Genomic DNA, 19,648 nt, shown 5'->3' with positions numbered 1-19,648 from the left:
ACGTTCAAAAGTGACATTCTTCGCCTGCATGTTCCTCGTGTTCGGAAATGATAAAGCGACTTTTAGTTTCTCTGCCTGGAACAACCTTCACACAGAAAACGAATGAACTGGTATCCTTCATCGTTTTCCGTGCTGTATTGCTCCTCAAAGAGCGAGGATTGACGAACCAGTGTTCTTGTTTTTAAAGTTTATACAGTTCTTGAATGCGCCTTAAAATTTTGAATTTCAACTTATTGGAATTTGCCGGACAAATTCAGCATTTTATCTTTAAAATTTTGTCTGTGCAAATCTGCACTCTCTTATTTGAACTATTAATTGTGTGAAATCAGTTGTGCGTGTTTTAAATCTAATGATGTGCTGCGGGAGGCCACCCTTGTAAAAGAGATCTCGACCTCAATGGGTTTTTATTTTCCTGGTTAAATAAAGGTTAAAAGGAGAAAAGAAGAAAAAAAAACAACCCCTCCTATACCTGCCGGAGTCTTTTGGTAGAAAGAGAATGTTATTAAGAATAATCAGTGTGAACTCGATGATTCCTTTCAGCTCGGCCATCGATCAGAAGACGAAGGAGAAGGTGGCCATTAAAAAGCTGTATCGGCCCTTCCAGTCCCTCATCCACACCAAGAGGGCCTACCGGGAGCTCCGGCTGCTCCGCCACATACAGCACGAGAATGTGAGTACCGTGCAAAAAAAACCAAAACCAAAACCAAAAGGGAAATAAAGAAAACATTACTAACAGGAATTATTATAATTTCCACTTGGGATTGAAAATGACAGCATACAGCAGAGGTTTCATTACTGGATCTCCACTCGTCCACCCTCGGAGACGTCCCTTCTTTTTCAGTTTGTGGACAACTAAACACCAGTTCAACTGAAGACCGGAGGCGGGTTGTTGTGGGGCGGTCTGGCTGTGTGGTGTGATGTTGAGCCCTCATCGCTCTGTGTTTTCACTGAAAACCTCCGACAGACTCTCAGCTTTGCTCCTTTTGTCACACAAAGAGGTCGAGAAGAATTTATTCTTCTGCTGTTTGCCACTTTGATTCTGCTTTTTGGACTAAACTCTAACTAAAAAAGAATGAACCAGTAGTTTGAAATCTAGTGATTCATTATGGTTTATCACGGGTAATGAGCCATACGTTCAATACATGTTTTGCTCTACTGTGCCGCTCAGAATGATTGATCACCCAGTAACATACCAGGTGGATGTCTTCATTATCGTACATAGTAATCAGATTGGTTTAGTTTTAATAAATAAATGTAAAAATAATATTGCAGGTAGTTCTTTTAGGTTGTTCTTCAGATAATATTAAAAACATGTTCAGAATAAAATAACATGAAATGAAATAAAATGAAATAAAATGAAATGAAATAAAATGAAATAAAACAAAAAACAAAACAAAACAAAATAAAATAAAATAAAATAAAATAAAATAAAATAAAATAAAATAAAACAAAACAAAACAAAACAAAACAAAACAAAACATCTTTATGAACCACTGTTTTGCGACACGTTGCACCGTCAGGTCAGTGTTCAGTGGAGAAATGTGTGAACGGCAAAAAAAATAGGGACACACGATATCGGATGTGTGTCAATATCTGATCCGTCCATATTTTTCAAACAATTTATTGCTTATTACTGATGCCGATGGAACCCGGAGTTGACAGATGTGTCGGCGCGTCCGAGATCACATGTCCACAGAATCCACCCATTTCCCTCTTCCAATTCATTAGGTATGTCCGAATTGTCCCTCCTATCTCCTTAGGTACGTCTGAATTGTCCCTCCTAAATCCTTAGGTACGTCTGAATTGTCCCCCCTAACTCCTTAGGTACGTCTGAATTGTCCCTCCTAACTCCTTAGGTACGTCTGAATTGTCCCCCCTAACTCCTTAGGTACGTCCGAATTGTCCCTCCTAACTCCTTAGGTACATCTGAATTGTCCCTCCTATCTCCTTAGGTACGTCTGAATTGTCCCCCCTAACTCCTTAGGTACATCCGAATTGTCCCTCCTATCTCCTTAGGTACGTCTGAATTGTCCCCCCTAACTCCTTAGGTACGTCTGAATTGTCCCCCCTAACTCCTTAGGTACATCCGAATTGTCCCTCCTATCTCCTTAGGTACGTCTGAATTGTCCCTCCTAAATCCTTAGGTACGTCTGAATTGTCCCCCCTAACTCCTTAGGTACGTCCGAATTGTCCCTCCTAACTCCTTAGGTACATCTGAATTGTCCCTCCTATCTCCTTAGGTACGTCTGAATTGTCCCCCCTAACTCCTTAGGTACATCCGAATTGTCCCTCCTATCTCCTTAGGTACGTCTGAATTGTCCCTCCTATCTCCTTAGGTACGTCCGAATTGTCCCTCCTAACTCCTTAGGTACGTCCGAATTGTCCCTCCTATCTCCTTAGGTACGTCTGAATTGTCCCTCCTATCTCCTTAGGTACGTCCGAATTGTCCCCCCAACTCCTTAGGTACGTCTGAATTGTCCCTCCTGTCTCCTTAGGTACGTCTGAATTGTCCCTCTTAACTCCTTAGGTACGTCCGAATTGTCCCTCCTAACTCCTTAGGTACGTCTGAATTGTCCCTCCTGTCTCCTTAGGTACGTCTGAATTGTCCCTCTTAACTCCTTAGGTACGTCTGAATTGTCCCTCCTAACTCCTTAACTATCGACTTTTCCCGAACAACGGAAGTGTTTTAGTGGTGGCCATGATAAGGACTGTCTGAATTCTCAATAAGCAAAGGAAAGGAGGCTCGTTGCTTCCTTTAGAACCTCCTTTAGCTGAGGAACCACTGATGCATCCTTTCACAAAGGAGGCGAGCTCATGCTGTCCCACAATTCCTTGCGGCAACAACATTTAAAGGGACCCGCTCATCGGAGCGTTCAGGGAAACTCACGATGTCAGGAGAAGGAGCAGATCATGTAAGTTACCAAAGCAATAATCTGCCTTGAACAACTTTAAATCATATAAAACCCAAATGAGCTTTTTGTAGTCCATTTTTTGGAAACTTGTAGTTCTTTTCCCCACCTAACTTGCACCGCCGTCGCATTATTATGACGTCACTAAGTGAAAGTGCTGTCCGACTGCCCCACTAACGTGATCACCTTTCACTAACTCCTTTAGGAAGCCTCCTAACACCTTTCCTTAACCCCGTGACGTCCTCCAGGGGTTAAGGTAAAGTCCATAGTTAAGGAGTAAGGAGGGACAATGTGGACGTACCCATAGTCTATGTGAAACACACCACGGTGCACGCTGGGTGCGGTGAGGGGCGGTTTGTGCCGTGTTGCATTGCCATGGGGCTCCGAGCGCCCGGAAGCTCATTTGCATAAAGTAGATTCCAGCCAACGTTATGCAAATTAGGCACCGGGAAGTTAGAAGCATCGCAACATTTTCATAAAAGGTTGGACCTCGCTGTAGCGGAACCAAAACCAGGACAGATTCAGCAGCTTGCGCAGCTCATTTCTCGCCTCAAGTATTTTTAAGAATACTTGTCGAACCATTTCTGCACTGAAAGAGAAAGTTTGTGACCGAGCCGCCATCTTGGTTTGGTTTGAACTCCAGGAGCTGACAGACCCTAAGACGACGTGTTCAGGTGCAGCACGCAACTCCGAGCCATGCTACATGCTACATGCTAAAGAGTTTTGGCAATGTGATGGATGTAGATGGACGCTCCGCTCAAAAGTGTTGGGCTGAAGGAAAGCCTCTTTTCAGATGTGGCACGAACCAGACACTCATCACGTGACGATGGCGTCTCTCATGGTGTGTTCACACTGGTTGCACCGAAAACTGGATTAAAACAGCATACGGCCATCTGTGTCTCATGCTCATGCTTAATTTTTCAGTTTTTATACAGATACTTATATTGTGCCGATTTGATCTGAAATCCCTGGTTTCAAAATGTTTTAAAAAGCACTGCACGTAACTTGGCACATCTATACCACATCTATTAATATACGCCTCAGAATCATCCAGTTCAAATGGTTGATGCGAATCTATGTAACGCCGGTAGCTCTTCATAGATATAATGATATACATTCCTGATGTATGTCCAAAATGTACCGACTGTAGAGGAACACCGGCTCATTGTATGTGGGACTGTAGGAAGATTGCAGTGTTTTGGGAAGGAATAGGAGCTGTCACTGAAAAAAAGAATTTCTAAGAAATTTATATTGGCCCGAAGACTATTCTTATTTGGTTTATACCCAGAGAAACATACATATACAAGAAGGGGAAAAAAACGTTTATAGACATAAGCCTGTTGGATGTATATCACTATATTGGAAGAAGAGTCATCAGATGTTGTCAACCCTCCCACTGGAGAAGATCACCTGTGTTGAAGGGCAGACCAAATGCTTTTTAAGACGGTCTGGGGGCCGTTCATGTTTTATGTTAAAAGCCTTTGAGCTGGGAAATAGTGTGATGGTTTGCTTTATCTTTATTTTTTTCTAAATGGGCAATGTGCTGTTTTTTAATGTATGTTACGTGTGTTATGTTCTAAAAATCAAATAAACGGTTTACTTTTTTTTTTTTTTTTTTAATTCTTTAAACCAGATTTACTACCCACACAACCGTCTCATAGATGCGCTGCATTTCTTGGTTGATATTCTACAGACCATCAAGCCCATTGAGAAAAGTTGTTTACGGACTATGAAACACAATATAGTTGTTTGCGCCTGCTTTTCTGCCTCCGGCACTGGATTCATCACACATTTAAAAAGTACAAGTGAACTTTACTGAGAGATTTTTACAGAGAAATGTGTTCTGCAATGTTCTACGACTTAGTTTGAGGAGAAGCTTGTGGTTGTTTACTCAGGACAACCAGTGGACTGGTTCCAAAGGAAAAGAGAAAAAAACCCACAACCATTTTTATCCGTTTTGGTTTTGTTTGATTTATTCTGCCTTATTTTATCGTATCAGTGCTTTTACTATCTCCTAAATTATTTACCAGTCAGGTTTGGTACTTTAGTCGTTTATTGAATGAATGGAACACATTTTCACTTCTAATTTGAACATATTTTGGAATTCAGATATATTTTTTCTCTAATTACTTATTTTGGCTTTTGTGAAGGAATAAATGTGACTGTATCAATTTGTCATATTTTGAAATATATCATTCCATAATCATGATTATACTTTATTTTATTTAGTCTATATCATATACTATTAATTATTTAAAAAAAAGAAGTAATTTATTTGTACCTTTTCATCAGATAATTAGTCTTAATATAATCGTTCTAACATGTTTAAATGAATTAATTATTAAATAAGTGGAGGCTTAAGAAAATGCTGTATTATTTACGGAGAAGGGGTGGGATTTAATTAGCTGTACTTCTCCCCACTCCTTTTCAGACATGCAACGTTATATTGTTCTGTTTTCTCATTCACTATTTTATAAATATTTTTGGTTGATTTTAGTGAATTGTTGATTGTGACATTTTATTCTGAGCATGTTTGAAATTAAAAAACCACATATAAAATGTGTTTACTTAACTATAAAGCTTTAAGGAGACTTTTGTGGATACTTCACTCGATCCCTTTTTATTATATTTTATTTTTGAAAGTGTTGGGGGGGATAATAATCCCCTATTCAAATTAAGAAATCAAACCATGAACGGGTTTATCTCGTGGTATGTTGATGTCCTGTCTTCTCTCTTTGTTTTTGTCCACTTAAAAAGACTTAAATGTCTCCCTCACTGTTTGTACTTGTTGTCCGCTGTTATTCTGACATGTCAGCCTGCCAGTCTTTTTTTCAATTAAAAACGCCTTTCAGAAGGAAGAGAGCAAAACAGACTGTTATAAGGTGGAACTCTTTGGATTAAAGTGTAATAGTTTATCACTTGTATCATCAAACATGCTCCAGTTTTAATGGGTCTGCTTTTTTTTTTTTTCTCCCCCCCCCCTTCCAGGTGATCTGCCTCCTTGACGTCTTCACTCCCGACTCCACGGTGGAGAAATTCCAGACCTTGTAAGTTGGCAACGAGGAGCGAGATTCTCCCGCTTGCTGTTGAAACTTGTCGAGACCCTCCATGTCTGTGTGCCTTTGAAAAGTTCAAGTCGGTTCAGGCAGAGTGCGAGCAAGTTCCTTCTTGTTTGTTCTGCGTGGTTGGCAGTTCTTCTTCTTTGCAGCAGCGATCAGCTCCTGACACCTGAATAGAAAATGGCCAGAACTCAACAAATTAAAAAATAAATAAATAAATAAGCTCAACACACCGCAAGGTGGCGTGTTGAATGTCTGATGAACTTCAGACATTGTGATATTTCAAGTACTTGTTCCCTTAGTTTTTGGGGAGGTTCAGTGTAAATCGTTTTCCTCTGGCTTTTCTTCTCTCTACAGTTACATGGTAATGCCCTTCGTGGCCCAGGATCTGGGCCACATAATGAAGAAGAAGAGACTATCCGATCGCATCATTGTATATCTGTTCTACCAGCTTTTGAGAGGCCTGAAGGTGGGTACTGATAGATTGGCTTACCTTATCTGATATACTGTATTTTACACCACACTCTGGATATTTTCACTCTCACCAGCTCAGGACGTCGTGTTTTTGTCACGATAAATTCCTGCGGGAAACTCGAGCCGATATCATCCACACCATCGGCAGTTCGTTACTTCAATAGGGAACTTTGATAAACAGTGATCACTTGTACTGTTTCGTCATTCCGTGCGTTTTGGATCGAGCAGGAAACGTTGCTTCTCTTCTGATTTGATCAGGAGCCTGAACCAAGGATGGGGATTAAAATGAACGAAAAACGAATATTGACAAAAAGAAACGTCATTAATTTAAATAAGCAAAATCAGAGTAAAGGCCCCTTCATACTCCATAAGAACAAGACGAAAGTTTAGCATTCGGCAATTCCTTCGGCCAGGGGGAGCTGGCCGAAGGAGGTGCCAAATGCTGTGTTTCGGCTGTGCCAACCGCCCTGGCCGAACCATGTGGGAGCCGCACTGCCGAAACTTCTGCACTGCCATGTGCTGCGCATGCGTGTTCCAGTTCGCTCATGACTATCAGTCATATTTCAATCATATTTAGCTTGTAACATCGCTACTGTACGAGCGCCGCAGCTCGTTAAAATGTCGGGGTGCAGGCTTACGTGATGCACCTGAACGCATCACAAACAGCTGTCAGCTCCTACAGTTAATACCGGACCAACATGGCGCTCGGACAAAAACTCTCTTTTATTACTGAAACAGTTCAGAGAAATGTATTACTGAAAACACTGGAGGCCAGAAATAAACTGTGTAGTTGAAAAGTTTAAACGCCGCATCACAGACGTGTGGCTGCTGCGAGGGGGCGTGGCCTGCGAGTTCGACAGCTTCTTATCGGAGTATGAACTGGCTGACGTCACTGCCGAATTTTCTTCTTGTTCTTATGGGTTCAAACAGGGAGTATGCAGGGGCCTTTAGACTCTTTAACTCCTCCCTGTAAATAGCCTTGGCTGTGTTTCGGTTAACTTAATCCATCCTGTGCTTATATCAGTCACCGTTAAGCCTTGAACATATTAATATTTAAAATTGCTTATTTAACTTTTATACTGTCGTATTTGATACTGTCTGGTTTTACATGGTCTCATTTGATATTTAAGAGCATTAGTTAGCATTTTATGGAGCAATGCTATAAATATATATTTCTTTTTTTTTTTTTATAAAAAGAGCAGTAAGAATTGGACACAAATGCTGACTTTTTTAAAATCACACTAATTATCTATTCTTACAGTCAAAAACTTTAAAATTCACTGACCTTATCGAGTGTCACCATCTGTGGTGTAAAATTATGGAATAGTTTATTTACAGAGATTAAACCATTATCAAACTTAATACAGTTTAAAATAAAATATGAAGAGCTGATTCTGGCGAGGTACAGGGCTTTGCCATGGGAGCAGGGCATTGTGGGTTATGGTGTTGCACTGTCAACTGGTGGAGGGGAAACAATCTGTCTGAATAAATCCTCACTGTTTTTGTTATTTGGGCGCAGGTCAGCACAACATTAATATACAGTATATTAAGAAATATGAAAAAAAAAAAAAATTGTGTGACACATTGTCAAAATGGAGTGTGTCGAGAGACCTCTGGAATACTCATTTGGATGAGTGTCTCTTTTTTTAAAATTCATTCTGTTTGTTTCTTTTAAAGAACATTTTTATACATGTTTGGAAATATAAAAAAATAAACAAACAAGCAAATAAATAAGTGTAACAACTGGAAAATAGCACCAACTTTGTCCAAACACACCCCTGGTTGTTAAGCTGAGGTTGAAGCAGAAGTCTTTAAAGCCATTATGTTGTTCTCGGTGCTTTAGGTGCTGCAGGACTAGGCTGGGTTTCATCTGAGGGCAGGAAAAACAAAACCGTCACCCTCAGGTGGAGAATCAATGGTGTGTGAAGCTTCACGTCACGAATGTCGGAGAGCCATAAAGCTGAAGAGTTGTTGTTGTTGCTGCTGTTCTAAAAGACATTACTGAGCATGTTCAGTGTGTGTGTGTGTGTGTGTGTGTGTGTGCGTGTGTGTGTGCGTGTGTATTTAAAGGGGACATATCATGCAAAATCCACTTTTTTAGCCCTTAAATGCATTTTGTTGTATATTTAGAGTGTTTAGAAGTACAGAAAAGTTCAAAGTAGTCTCTTCAGGTGCTCCGTTGATATCTTTATATTCTGTTTTGGTCATATTTTGCGATCGGTTTCGATTTTTCTATTCTCTATTACGTTTTTTGAACAATGACGTCACAGTATTCTCAGCGGAACTGCCAAATTAGGACATCGACACTTCGAGCAATCCGCCATTTTTGTTTCTCGCTGCGATTTTGTAGTCCAACCGAAGTTACGAGAGGATAAGTCGAAATGTTCGGTTGTTGGATGTAGTAACCCACAAGCTTCGTTACACCGTCTCCCAGCATCAGAACCTTTTCCAAGTGCCTGGTTGAGTTTTATTTTTCACAGAAATGTACCCACATCTGTGGGTAAGGTCATTTTTGTGTGCGCGAATCACTTTAAGGACGACTGCTTCAGCAAGCTCCGCCAGTATAAAGAAGGATTTGCCTAAAGACTTCGTCTGATTGAGCGGTCAGTTCCTTCTATCTATGGAGACGACGAACAGAGCACTTCGGTAAGCTGTATATAACGCTAAAAAGTGTGATGATAAGACGTCCCTGTCATTGTTTTGTTAGCATTAGCAGTTGCACCGTCTTCATATGTTAGCGCTGTGTGCTCGTTTTAGATTATAATGTAACTTCTGTGTTAAATAGTCGTTGTAATACAGGCAGTATTGTAGTAGTGGGCATGGATGGAGAAGTTAGTGTAAATATAGTAACACACCATTGCGTTACATCCATATGAAGACGTTGTTCTTCAGGTGCATCATCGTCATTTTCATCTCGCTCCGCCGGGTCCGACTCTGGCTCCAACATGTATGGCTGGATGGACAAATCTTCCGTTGTTGACATTTTGTAAATAATGTGTGAATATAAAGTTTCTGCGCCGCTAGATAATTGTATCTGTTCTATCAAACTACAAAGATGGCCGAACAGGGTGGCGTTGAACCGAGTGTCACCTCTGCAACCTGGAGAGGAGGCGGGGTATGAAGAGACTGCCCCAAAACGAGTTGCTCTCAGAAGCGCATCAGAAAAGGGGTTGAAAAGGGGCCTGTGGAGCTCTAATAATGAGGAATTCAGACCCAAGCATTGCAGTTTCGCGTTGTATAGACCACAACTGTATGATTTATATGTAAAAAGGAAGGATTTAAAAGCATGATATGTCTCCTTTAAAGCCTTCTTCTCTTTCGTTACAGTACATCCATTCTGCAGGGATCATCCACCGGGTTGGTATTTGAGCTGCTGCTTAGCTTCGCACTCAAACAGGAAAATGTGGACCAACAGCCAGGCCTGCATCATCTAACATATATATTTGCATTATATGTATTTTTGAAGACATTTAGTCCCCGTTCACATGGCGGAAGTCAAAACACACCGAGTTTCCTTTTTGTTTCAGGAAGGTTTTGCTCTTACACGGCCACCTTTTGAAAACGACCTTCGTTTACATAGAAATGGCACAAACGCTGAAAACCGATGTAGTTTTCATGTTGGGCCACTAGTGGGTGCTGCTGCTTGTTTCTGTTATGAAACCACACACACATGCTCGTAGACAAACAATACGCTATAAACATGAACAATAGCGAGGTCACAGACGTTCCTACAGACAGACGACAAAGTTGGATTGCCTCCACACAGGCTCAGTAAGAACTATTGGCCGCGGCCGTGGAGCTACGGAGGCTGCGGAGCGCAGTTACTGCACCACCGCCGAGAGTAACAAACATGGCGGCCTCGGTAGTGGCAGGACTTCCAGTCCGGATTCCGGATTCAGCCCTAATAGCATTCAATTCGTCATCTGTCCATACGAATGTCAGGTACTCGGGTAAGTTTATGGCGTATTTTTCTTTGCAGACATGCATCTGTGCTTTCATTACAAAAACAACCAACAGCACCACCTCGTGGCCCTGCATGCAAACTACATGGTTTTCAGTGTCTCTGCGTTCGCCATGTAAACGCAAAATGTTTCTGAAAGGAACGAAGCGTTGTGATTTGGCCACGTTGTCGCCAGAGTCGGCGCATTTTCAAAAAGTGGCATTTTCCCCGTTCACATGACGACGGACTCGGATCGTTTTCACACTGTTCCACCTTGGGAGTCATTTTCAAAATGTTTTCTTTTCAGTGGCTCTGAGCAGCGTTGTCATGTAAACGGAAACCCAAAACGCTGCATTTTCATTTGAAACAGGGTTTGAAACAGTGGGAACAGGGCATACATTTACTGAAATATTTTAAGAAAACCTTACAAAGCTATCTAACCACCACTTGCAGAATGATAAACAACAGCAAATAAAGCTCTCGATAAGTGCTTACATTACATTACAGTGACTCACTACCACCACACAGTGCCCCAAAGGGACATTATCCACATCTTACATTCTGTCCCTTTAAGATTATTTATTATATTTAACAAAATATCTGAGCAGCACAGTGAGATGGTAATCTTGTGTTATGCTAATTTTACATTTTTGAAGACTGTAATTTTACAAATGAAAACTATGTTAATTCATAAAATGTGGGAAATATTTGCTACATTATTTGTTATCTTTTTAAATACCTTAAGTTGTTCTGCATTAGACACAATAACAGCACTGACAGGAAGTCCTGCTACGTGACTTCAGATGACATTACATCACACAGATCATATAAACAAACTCTCCCTTCTTCCGACAAATACACCTTGGAAAACACAAAATTGTTGTTTTGTATGAAAATCAAGGCAAATTGGGGGCGGGGCTTAGCCAAAGGTCAATTGTAGTACAACTTCTGAATGTGAGTTAATTCTCTGCATGGCGTTCTCTTCTAGGATCTAAAGCCTGGGAACCTCGCTGTGAGCGAGAACTGCGAATTAAAGGTACGTTAGGAAAGTTGAATTTGACACTTAAGATGTACATGGTAGTAATTACTCTCATGCAAGTTACTGACAATGTGTTATTAGTGTGGTGTTGTGAATTTCTTCCTCAAAAAGTAGAGGATAGAGTTTTCTAGTTAAAATAACTAGTTTGACCGGAAGCTTCTGTTACTCTTCCTTTCACATGTCGTAGTGTTAAACAATGCAGTGTTGCTGTGACACGTCAGCTGAGCTGTCGGCACCGTGCAGGTCGCTGCTTCTCTCTTTATGTCCAGTCGAAATGACATCCGTTATTTGGAGGAAGATGCTCTATAATCTGGATTTCAGTGCATCTTGAAGGAGACAAATTCATCAACTGACTAAACAAGTTGCAGCAACAAAGGTCCTCCAGTAAACATGATTTTAGTGAAGCTGCAACAGGCCTGTACTTTACTTTAAAGGGAGTAACAGGAACATTGATGTGGATCAATGTTTGTTTTTAAAAAAAGCGAAACGTTTTTTTTTTTTTAAATGAACTGTTAGAAACGTTCAACGCCGATAAATTCCCTTGTTTCTTAAGTCTGCTTGCTCATGCAAAATGAAACGTGATTAATATAGGTAAAAAAATGAATCATATTTAATTGTGATTAATCCAAATTAATCTACAGCAACTCTGTGATTAATCTGATTAAAACTGTTAATCATTTTATGGCACTAATAAATAAACATATATTAATGGGCACATATACAACATATATATGACATGATTCCAAAAGTATTAGTGTACAAACATCATCATGTTATTGTGGTTATGCTGTCGTGAATAGTTTCGCACTTGAATCAGAAGGTTAGAGACTCGAACTGTAGGCTACTCGGGATTTGGTCACAACTCTAACCTGTTACATCCAAAGGCGATGGTGTTGGCACTACTTAGGATGTTCAAAAGTTAAATCAACCTTGTATGACGTCGTCCTGCTCTGTATTATTAAACCTCTTTATCAGGCAAGTTGCTGTAACTATAAAACAAATGATGGCCGATACATTAGAATCCTGCCGGGCATTGACATTGATTTCTATAGAAATAGTGCCAAATATGCTAATTTCCCACGTTTTAACCTGACTATCACAATGTTTTTTTTTCTCTTTGACACCATATTTGAAGCCATGCATATATATATATTTAACGCGTATTACAGTATTTTCTCAGTGCATCAAAAACAAAACCCAACATACAGTATCTACCCTACATTGTTTTCCTTCAAATAATATGTTGAAGTATGGAAGTACTAGTGTTTCAAATGTGGAGAAAAAAGGCCCGAGAACTTTTTTTTTGACACGTGAGACTTGGAATATGTATGACTTCCACTATTCCATCCATCCATCCATCCATCCATCCATCCATCCATCCATCCTTGCAGCTTAATCCTCATAGGGCACTGAAGACAGCTTAAGGCCGCTACACACTGACCGTCACAGATGAAAGACAGCGATCAAGGGGAGAATCCTGGCGATGTCTTTGGTCTCGGCTCTAAATCTGTGGTCCCCCGTCGCACAGTGAGACGGGTTCAACGACGGCCGTCATCATGGTCTTGTGACCAAAGACAACCTGCGATAAAATTCAGACAGCGTCATATATTTAGGGTGATGGTGATGCTGCTAGTTTGTTACGTTTACATGTAGTGTGTTTTGTTGTAAAATGAAAGACCATAATAGTGTGAAATCCTTACTTCAAGCTAAATTCTATTCTATTCTATTCTATTCTTCATGTCTAAAGTCGATTAGATTTGTGTCGCAGTGTCGCCAGTTGTGAATACATATGATTTTTCAAACCGTATGGTCTGCAGGAGCCTCCAGTAACAAGGTCGAATTGTCAAAATGAAGTATTTGTCCTGTAACAAGTGAATGGTGTAAAGCAGCCAAAATAAAATGTGATTTTTTTTTTTTTTTTAACTGCTGTTGTCAGATTCTGGATTTTGGCCTGGCGAGACAAGCAGAGAGCGAAATGACCGGTTATGTTGTGACTCGCTGGTACAGAGCTCCCGAGGTCATATTCAACTGGATGCACTACAAAGAGACAGGTAACGACGCCACTCCAACCGGACACCTCCTGTAGTGCTACTCTGAAACGGGATGATACGGTGTTTTGATGATTTTTTTTACTGAAATGGTTTGTTTCTCGTCTCCCGCCCAGTGGATGTCTGGTCAGCTGCCTGCATCCTGGCTGAGATGATTACCGGACACGTGCTTTTCCCGGGACACGACAGTATCCACACACGTGCTTCAATGTCAAAAGAAAAAAAGTGAAAGTCCGCTTTGATTTGATTGATTAAATTGAAAGAGAGCACAGCATTAGAACGATTTAAGGATTTTTGTCCACTATCTTATATGCTAATAATAGAACGTAGACAAATATAATAAACTGTCAAAAAAACCACCCCTGACTGAAGCAGTGTACACAGAAAGTCATGCAAGTTGTCAAACGTATGCACAGTGATTTTAGTAGGTAAAATACAAATACATTGGGGGTTTTTTTTTCCGCAAATGTTACAGAAAGATTCTGAAAAATCTGTTTTCCAGACTTTATGTGATTTTGGTTAGTTTAAATGCAGCGGTACTTTAACCAATTTAAAATCCCCTCTGGTGAGAACATGTATCTGGTTTCGACGTGTCCAGGTGAACAGATGAATCGAGGCCCAAGGTTTTGTCTTTGGATCATATTGCGATCCATTTATTGACATTCCACACTCCAACATAGCCGATGCCTCTTACTGAGCCCACAACTGAGTTCCTATAATTCCAATGACCAAATGAACTGACCTGTCTCCTCGTCACGATCCAGGAAATGTTTGCTCCTGCACACCTGGCATCTATTACCTGGAGCTGTAGTTCCTCCTCACGTTGCCCAAGCTCCCCCTAGTGGATGAACTAAAAAACTGCGCATGAACCCAGTTTACAGGTGAACAGAGAAAGCATGAATGAACAAACAATAAAACATGTAAAACGTAAAATGGCTCCTACAATAATGTTGTCAGCAAATATAAGAGAACACGAGGGTGTTTTTTATTGACTTTAAAGTATTGCAATGTCTTCAAATGACACCGTGGCACTCAATGAATGAGAAAAAGCGGCACATTCATCTCACTGGAGGGCCGCTTTAATTTTAGAGTAGTATAAAAAAAATGGTAAATTAATTATTCCCAATGTAAGTGGTGGTGGGAGTGGGGGTGGGGGGTGGGGGGGTTCCTTAACAGTTCAATGACAAATGAACAAAATAATAAGAGGTATCCTTGCTGTGCTGCAATACTTTGCCACGTTTGCCAGTTCTGACAGTAGATTCACCTCGTATGGGCCAATCGTTTTCCGTAACCGGCACCATCAGGTATCGACCAGCTCAAGAAGATCATGCGTCTGACCGGAACACCGGACGCCTCCTTGGTGGAGAAGATGCAGAGCAAAGACGTACGTTTTCTCTGCATCCTTTGTTTGTTTCTTTTGTTTCTTTTGCGATGACATCCAAGCGCTCGCGTTGGAATAAAATGACATGATTCTTTCCCATCTTCCAGGCACAGTCGTATGTGCTGGGTCTCCCACCGCAAAGGAAGAAGAACTTCAGAGAAGTGTTTCAGAAAATGGATGAGAAAGGTGCGTCTTATGACTCTTGAGTTGATGAATTCTGCAGTTGTCCCGCGGTGTCACACATCAAGACGTGAGGAGAATAACTGTGTAAGTTTTGCGACATGTAGTAATGAATAATATCACTGCATGGGGAGTGATAGGGGAAAGACGCTCAGTGCAGTAAAGGTCTCCCGACAGCCTAAACCTGTAGCAGCTTCACTGGAAAAGGATGTGTTCTGCTGGATTGACGTGGGAGTAACAGATATGCATTGTTGTTATGAGCTTTGTTTTCTAGAATAAGAATGTTAAATTATTTTCTGGATGTCACGGGAAGCCAAAAATGAGAAGTCAGTCAGTACGAGAGTAGAAGGAAACCAGCAGATGGCGGTAGTGTAACTTCACGGATGCCAACTGCCGTCGAACCCAAGTGAAGAGGAAGAAGAAGAAGAAGGGAAACAGTCATCAGGGATGACATGAGTGGTGGAAAACAATGTAGATAGATAGAACCAGCAGGTGGTGGTAATGCAACTTTGTGGATGCAAACTGCTGTTAAAAACAAAAGAAGAAGAAGAATTTTCGGGCCTTAGAAGACCGGGTACATCCGAATAATCCCTCCTATCTCCTAATAGTTCCTCCTATCTCCTAATTAATCCCCCCTATCTCCTTTCCTATACACATTTCCTTAAGCCTGGAAGTGTTTAAGTGGCGTTCATGATAAGAAACCTTAGAATTCTCAATAAGTTAAGGAAAGGAGCCTCAATGTTTCCTTTAGAACCTCCTTTAGCCGAGGAAACACTGATGCATCCTTCACCAAAGGAGACCAGATCACGCTGTCCCACAATTCCTTACGGCGACAACATTTAAAGGGACTCGCTGATCCGATCGTTCAGGGAAACTCACCATGACTCAGCGCAGATCATGTTAAATTACCAATACAATAATCTGCCTTGAACAACTTTAAATAATCTAAAACCCAGATCCAAACTATGAATGTTATGCTGATGTTATAAAACGAACAGTAAAGTAAACTTGTGCAGCCTATTCTCAGTTTGATTGGTTATTTATTCACCTGGAGCCTCTTTTCCTTTGATTTACAGTCAAACTTTGTGATATTTGAGATTATATCAGTGGTTAGAAGGGGAAAGTGGTAGAAAAGTGCTTTTTCTAGTACATTTTCTGAAATTTGTAGTTTTTTCACCACGACTGACATCACTGACCTTTATTATTAAGTCACCTAGTGAAAGTGCGGTCGCACTGCCACAACAGAGTGATCGCCTCTTACTAACTCCTTTAGGAAGCCTCCTAACACCTTTCCTTAACCCCGTGACGTCGTCCATGGGGTGAAGGAGAAGTGGATAGGAAAGGAGAAAGGAGGGCTGTACCCCTTCACTGCACTGAGCTCCTTCCCTCTCTCACCTCTCTTACTGCAGCAGTTTGAATCAATTTGTGAGTTTTTCCACCCTCATTCCAAGTTAAAATCACTGCTGGTGAAAACTAGAGAACCTGGATAAATAATCTTGTTTTTATATCCTTTTTGTTGCAGGTTTTCCTCAAGTTTTAGTTTAAGTGATTAATTAACTTGCCTTCTGTCTTGACGCCTCCAGCTGTGGCCCTGCTGGAGGGGATGCTGCTGCTGGACCCAGAGATGAGGCTGACAGCCAAGCAGGGACTGTCCCACCCCCTCCTGGCTGAATACCACGACCCCGACTGCGAGCCGGACTCCGACCCCTACGACGACTCCTTCGAGAGTCTGGAGCTCGCGGTCGGCGAGTGGAAAAGTAAGTCTGACGACATAAACGAGGCGGGATGTGACGGCGCTCGCAGTATATCAACTCTATCAAGGAAAATGAGATAAATCTATGAATGAGGACCTTTTTTTCATGTTCAATACTGCTGTCATTTTCTTGTTTCCCCATCAGGCCTCATCCACATGGAGATCATGACGTTTGACCCCGACAATCCCAGTAAAACCGCCATGTAGTAGGCTGACGTTTGGTCAGTAGATGGAGACAACGGACAACCGAAACGTCGATTTGAACGTACATCTGAAATGTGGTGTAACTAAAATGGCCTTTGCTAACTAGTAGCTTTCCAACAGCAACCAGTCTGAGAGATTTTCTAATTAAGATCACTGTTTCCAGGCTGATCCACTTGCTCGTTTATCTCCCATAAGAGCATCATGAGTTTGACCCTACAGCTTTGGCTCGTGTTACTTTGGACTACTTACGTGTCGTAACTACTAAACATTGTCGTTGCTGTTTGGAGGAAAACAGTAGAAAGCTTCCCAGGGGTTAAGGGTGAAGTCAGCCTGGACGCTGGGCTTCTGCATGACGATCGGATGATCCGTGTGAGGCTGAACCCCTTTATCACTGACAGCGATCTTCAAATAGAAACCAGCACTGGGGCATTTTTTTCCATTTTCATTGTTCCGAGTTGATATGCTGTCTTCGAATCCTCCGCAGGGCTGGGTTTTCTGTTGTTGTTGTTGTTTTTTTTGTGTTAAAAGCAACAAGCTTGCAACTTTTGCTGTTGACATTGTGAACTTCTCACCTGTTTGGAGACTCTGACTTGTGTTGCCCTGCAGTTAGTGTCTCCAGTGAACGGCCCCTCCGATCCCAAAGCTCCCCCAGACGGCCCACTACGTCAGCGAGCGGCAGCCCGAGCTGCAGTCAGAGCAGGGAGGAGACGTTCATCATCTACTGTTCCACTTCAATGCATTCATTCATTCGAGGTCGGAAGGGGAACGAGCGAGGCAGCACGATGCCCATAGTGGCAGGTTAATGTTGTCGACCAGATTGTGGCGGATCAAAACCTCAGATTGACATGTCACACAGGGTGGGGAAGGTATCAGGTCTTTTCGGCTGTCTGAGCTGGATGAATAGAAGTGATCTGGCGAATAAAATGGACCGTTATAATCTCATAATCTGTCAAAGGTATATTTCCTGTTTTCATTTTCCTTCTTGTTACTGCTGTTAAAGTTTCAGTCAAATAAAACATTCCCCACGCTCCATTACTGTATTTGACCGTCATTTCAAGGGGTCTAACATTCATATCACCCACATAGGGATTAAAGGAACTTCACAAGCAGACCTGATCAATATAATGTTAAAGAAAATGTTATTTTAAAATCTGAATGAAACAGATCTGTCATCTCGTACATTGACTCAAAATTAAAGTAGTGAATTTAGCTGGAATACTTTGCATATTTGGAATTTAACTAATGTAAAAAGATTCTACCGTTGGTTTGTTATCAATAAACATCACCATGTTGGGGCTCTGAATGAATTCTTTACGAGAAAACCTGTATAAACATGTTCTACAACATGTCTGATGCAGATTATTCCAAAGGCAAGCGAAACCTACATAAACTACCCACATTTTGTTAGGTAGTCGGCAAAGATGAAGGGAAAAACTGTAGCACCGGGAGGAAAACAAAAAACACACACTCAACATGACCTGGAGGTACACATACTGTATGTGGAAGAGCTGGAACTGCTTCTTTGTTCGACAGTTTGAATCCCACAACAGACGGTTCACCAATGTGGGTCCCCTCAGCAAGACCTTTGACCCCCTTCATCTCCCTGGATCACAAACTTATAGCAACGAAACAGTTATTCTAGATATGAACATGTTTAAATGGGCTTGTATTTAGAGTTTTGTACTCTTGTGTTTGGACACATTTCATTCTTGAGAACTATTTATGCGTTTCCTGCGTGTACCACTGGAGGGCGCTCACATACAGACTGGGAATCAACGTGCAGGAGTCACGCTCAATTTTATTGTAAAGTTTTGAACCATGTTTGGATTTATTAACCCTAAAACATAATATCTTGTGGGTTTTTTCCTTGAGAGATTTAAAGTTTGAAAGATAATTTTCCAACCTTTAAAAAAAATAAAACATCGGTCTCTACTGAAAACACCCAAATGATCATCTCTGGGGAAAAGATCGTATGAAAGGACAGCAAAGATTACACTCCCAGACTCTGGTTTTGTCTTGTTTAGACAATCTCCAGAGACTTCACTTCTATATGATGGAGTGCTGCAACAAAATTGCACATTTTGGTGTTGATTATGTGTAATTTATACTCATTTATCAGTTTGTTTTTAGGGTCTGTGATTAAACTCAAGTTCTAAAATGTCATCCTCAAACTTATTGCATTTCTGCTTTAAGAAGAAAATAAAATATCCACAACATAAATAGGCTATTTGAACAAGTGTGTGTGACTTTAATCAACAAATGATCAACTGATAAAATTGACCATTGATGTTTTTTTGGGGTTAGTCTTATTTAGTCTTTATTGACAGGTCACAGAAGAGGAGAATAATTGGATCCGTGGCATTGTGAGGCAAGAATCCAGGAACGAACGACTTCTAACCACACCTCAAGGTCCAACATGTTTCTAATTGGCAAAAAAAAAAAAAAGACCAATATGTTCATATCATTTTGTGTTTAATAAGATACTTGACTAAATCTCCCTCGCAACTCTGCATATCAAACATTTTTTCCTACTTTATTCATATCATTTAGAGCATCTGGCATCCTTTTTGTGCCCTTTCGAGCTGCTAACCATTCCAGACACCGGAAACTCACTTTCTTCTACAACTGCCGCTGCTGTCTGGAGGACCCACCCGAGGGTGA

At 41.0% G+C, this 19,648-nt stretch overlaps 1 protein-coding gene across 2 annotated transcripts in view; it reads left to right on the top strand.

Annotated features, from left to right (window-relative positions):
• LOC308113984 (mitogen-activated protein kinase 14A) overlaps positions 1–18,288 on the top strand; it is a 19,372-nt gene extending 1,084 nt beyond the window's left edge. Inside the window, exons 2-12 of one of the 2 annotated variants that reach the window (XR_013935585.1) lie at positions 541–670; positions 5,898–5,956; positions 6,326–6,437; positions 9,770–9,799; positions 11,371–11,418; positions 13,358–13,472; positions 13,586–13,657; positions 14,774–14,853; positions 14,958–16,455; positions 16,614–16,787; positions 16,929–18,017. Coding sequence is in view for 1 of the 2 variants with exons in the window: in XM_080470588.1 (XP_080326714.1) it covers positions 541–670; positions 5,898–5,956; positions 6,326–6,437; positions 9,770–9,799; positions 11,371–11,418; positions 13,358–13,472; positions 13,586–13,657; positions 14,774–14,853; positions 14,958–15,036; positions 16,614–16,787; positions 16,929–16,990 (961 nt within the window). In the remaining variant the exon portion in view is untranslated. Of the gene's footprint in view, positions 1–540; positions 671–5,897; positions 5,957–6,325; positions 6,438–9,769; positions 9,800–11,370; positions 11,419–13,357; positions 13,473–13,585; positions 13,658–14,773; positions 14,854–14,957; positions 16,456–16,613; positions 16,788–16,928 lie in introns of both variants that reach the window. The other variant, XM_080470588.1, reaches the window with a different exon arrangement.
• The last annotated feature ends 1,360 nt before the right edge of the window (positions 18,289–19,648 follow it).

This window comes from Lipophrys pholis (genome assembly GCF_963383615.2).
Source record: "Lipophrys pholis genome assembly, chromosome: 8".
NCBI lineage: Eukaryota > Metazoa > Chordata > Actinopteri > Blenniiformes > Blenniidae > Lipophrys > Lipophrys pholis.
Note: the sequence above shows the minus strand (reverse complement) of the source record. Positions and strands in the feature narration are given on the sequence as shown.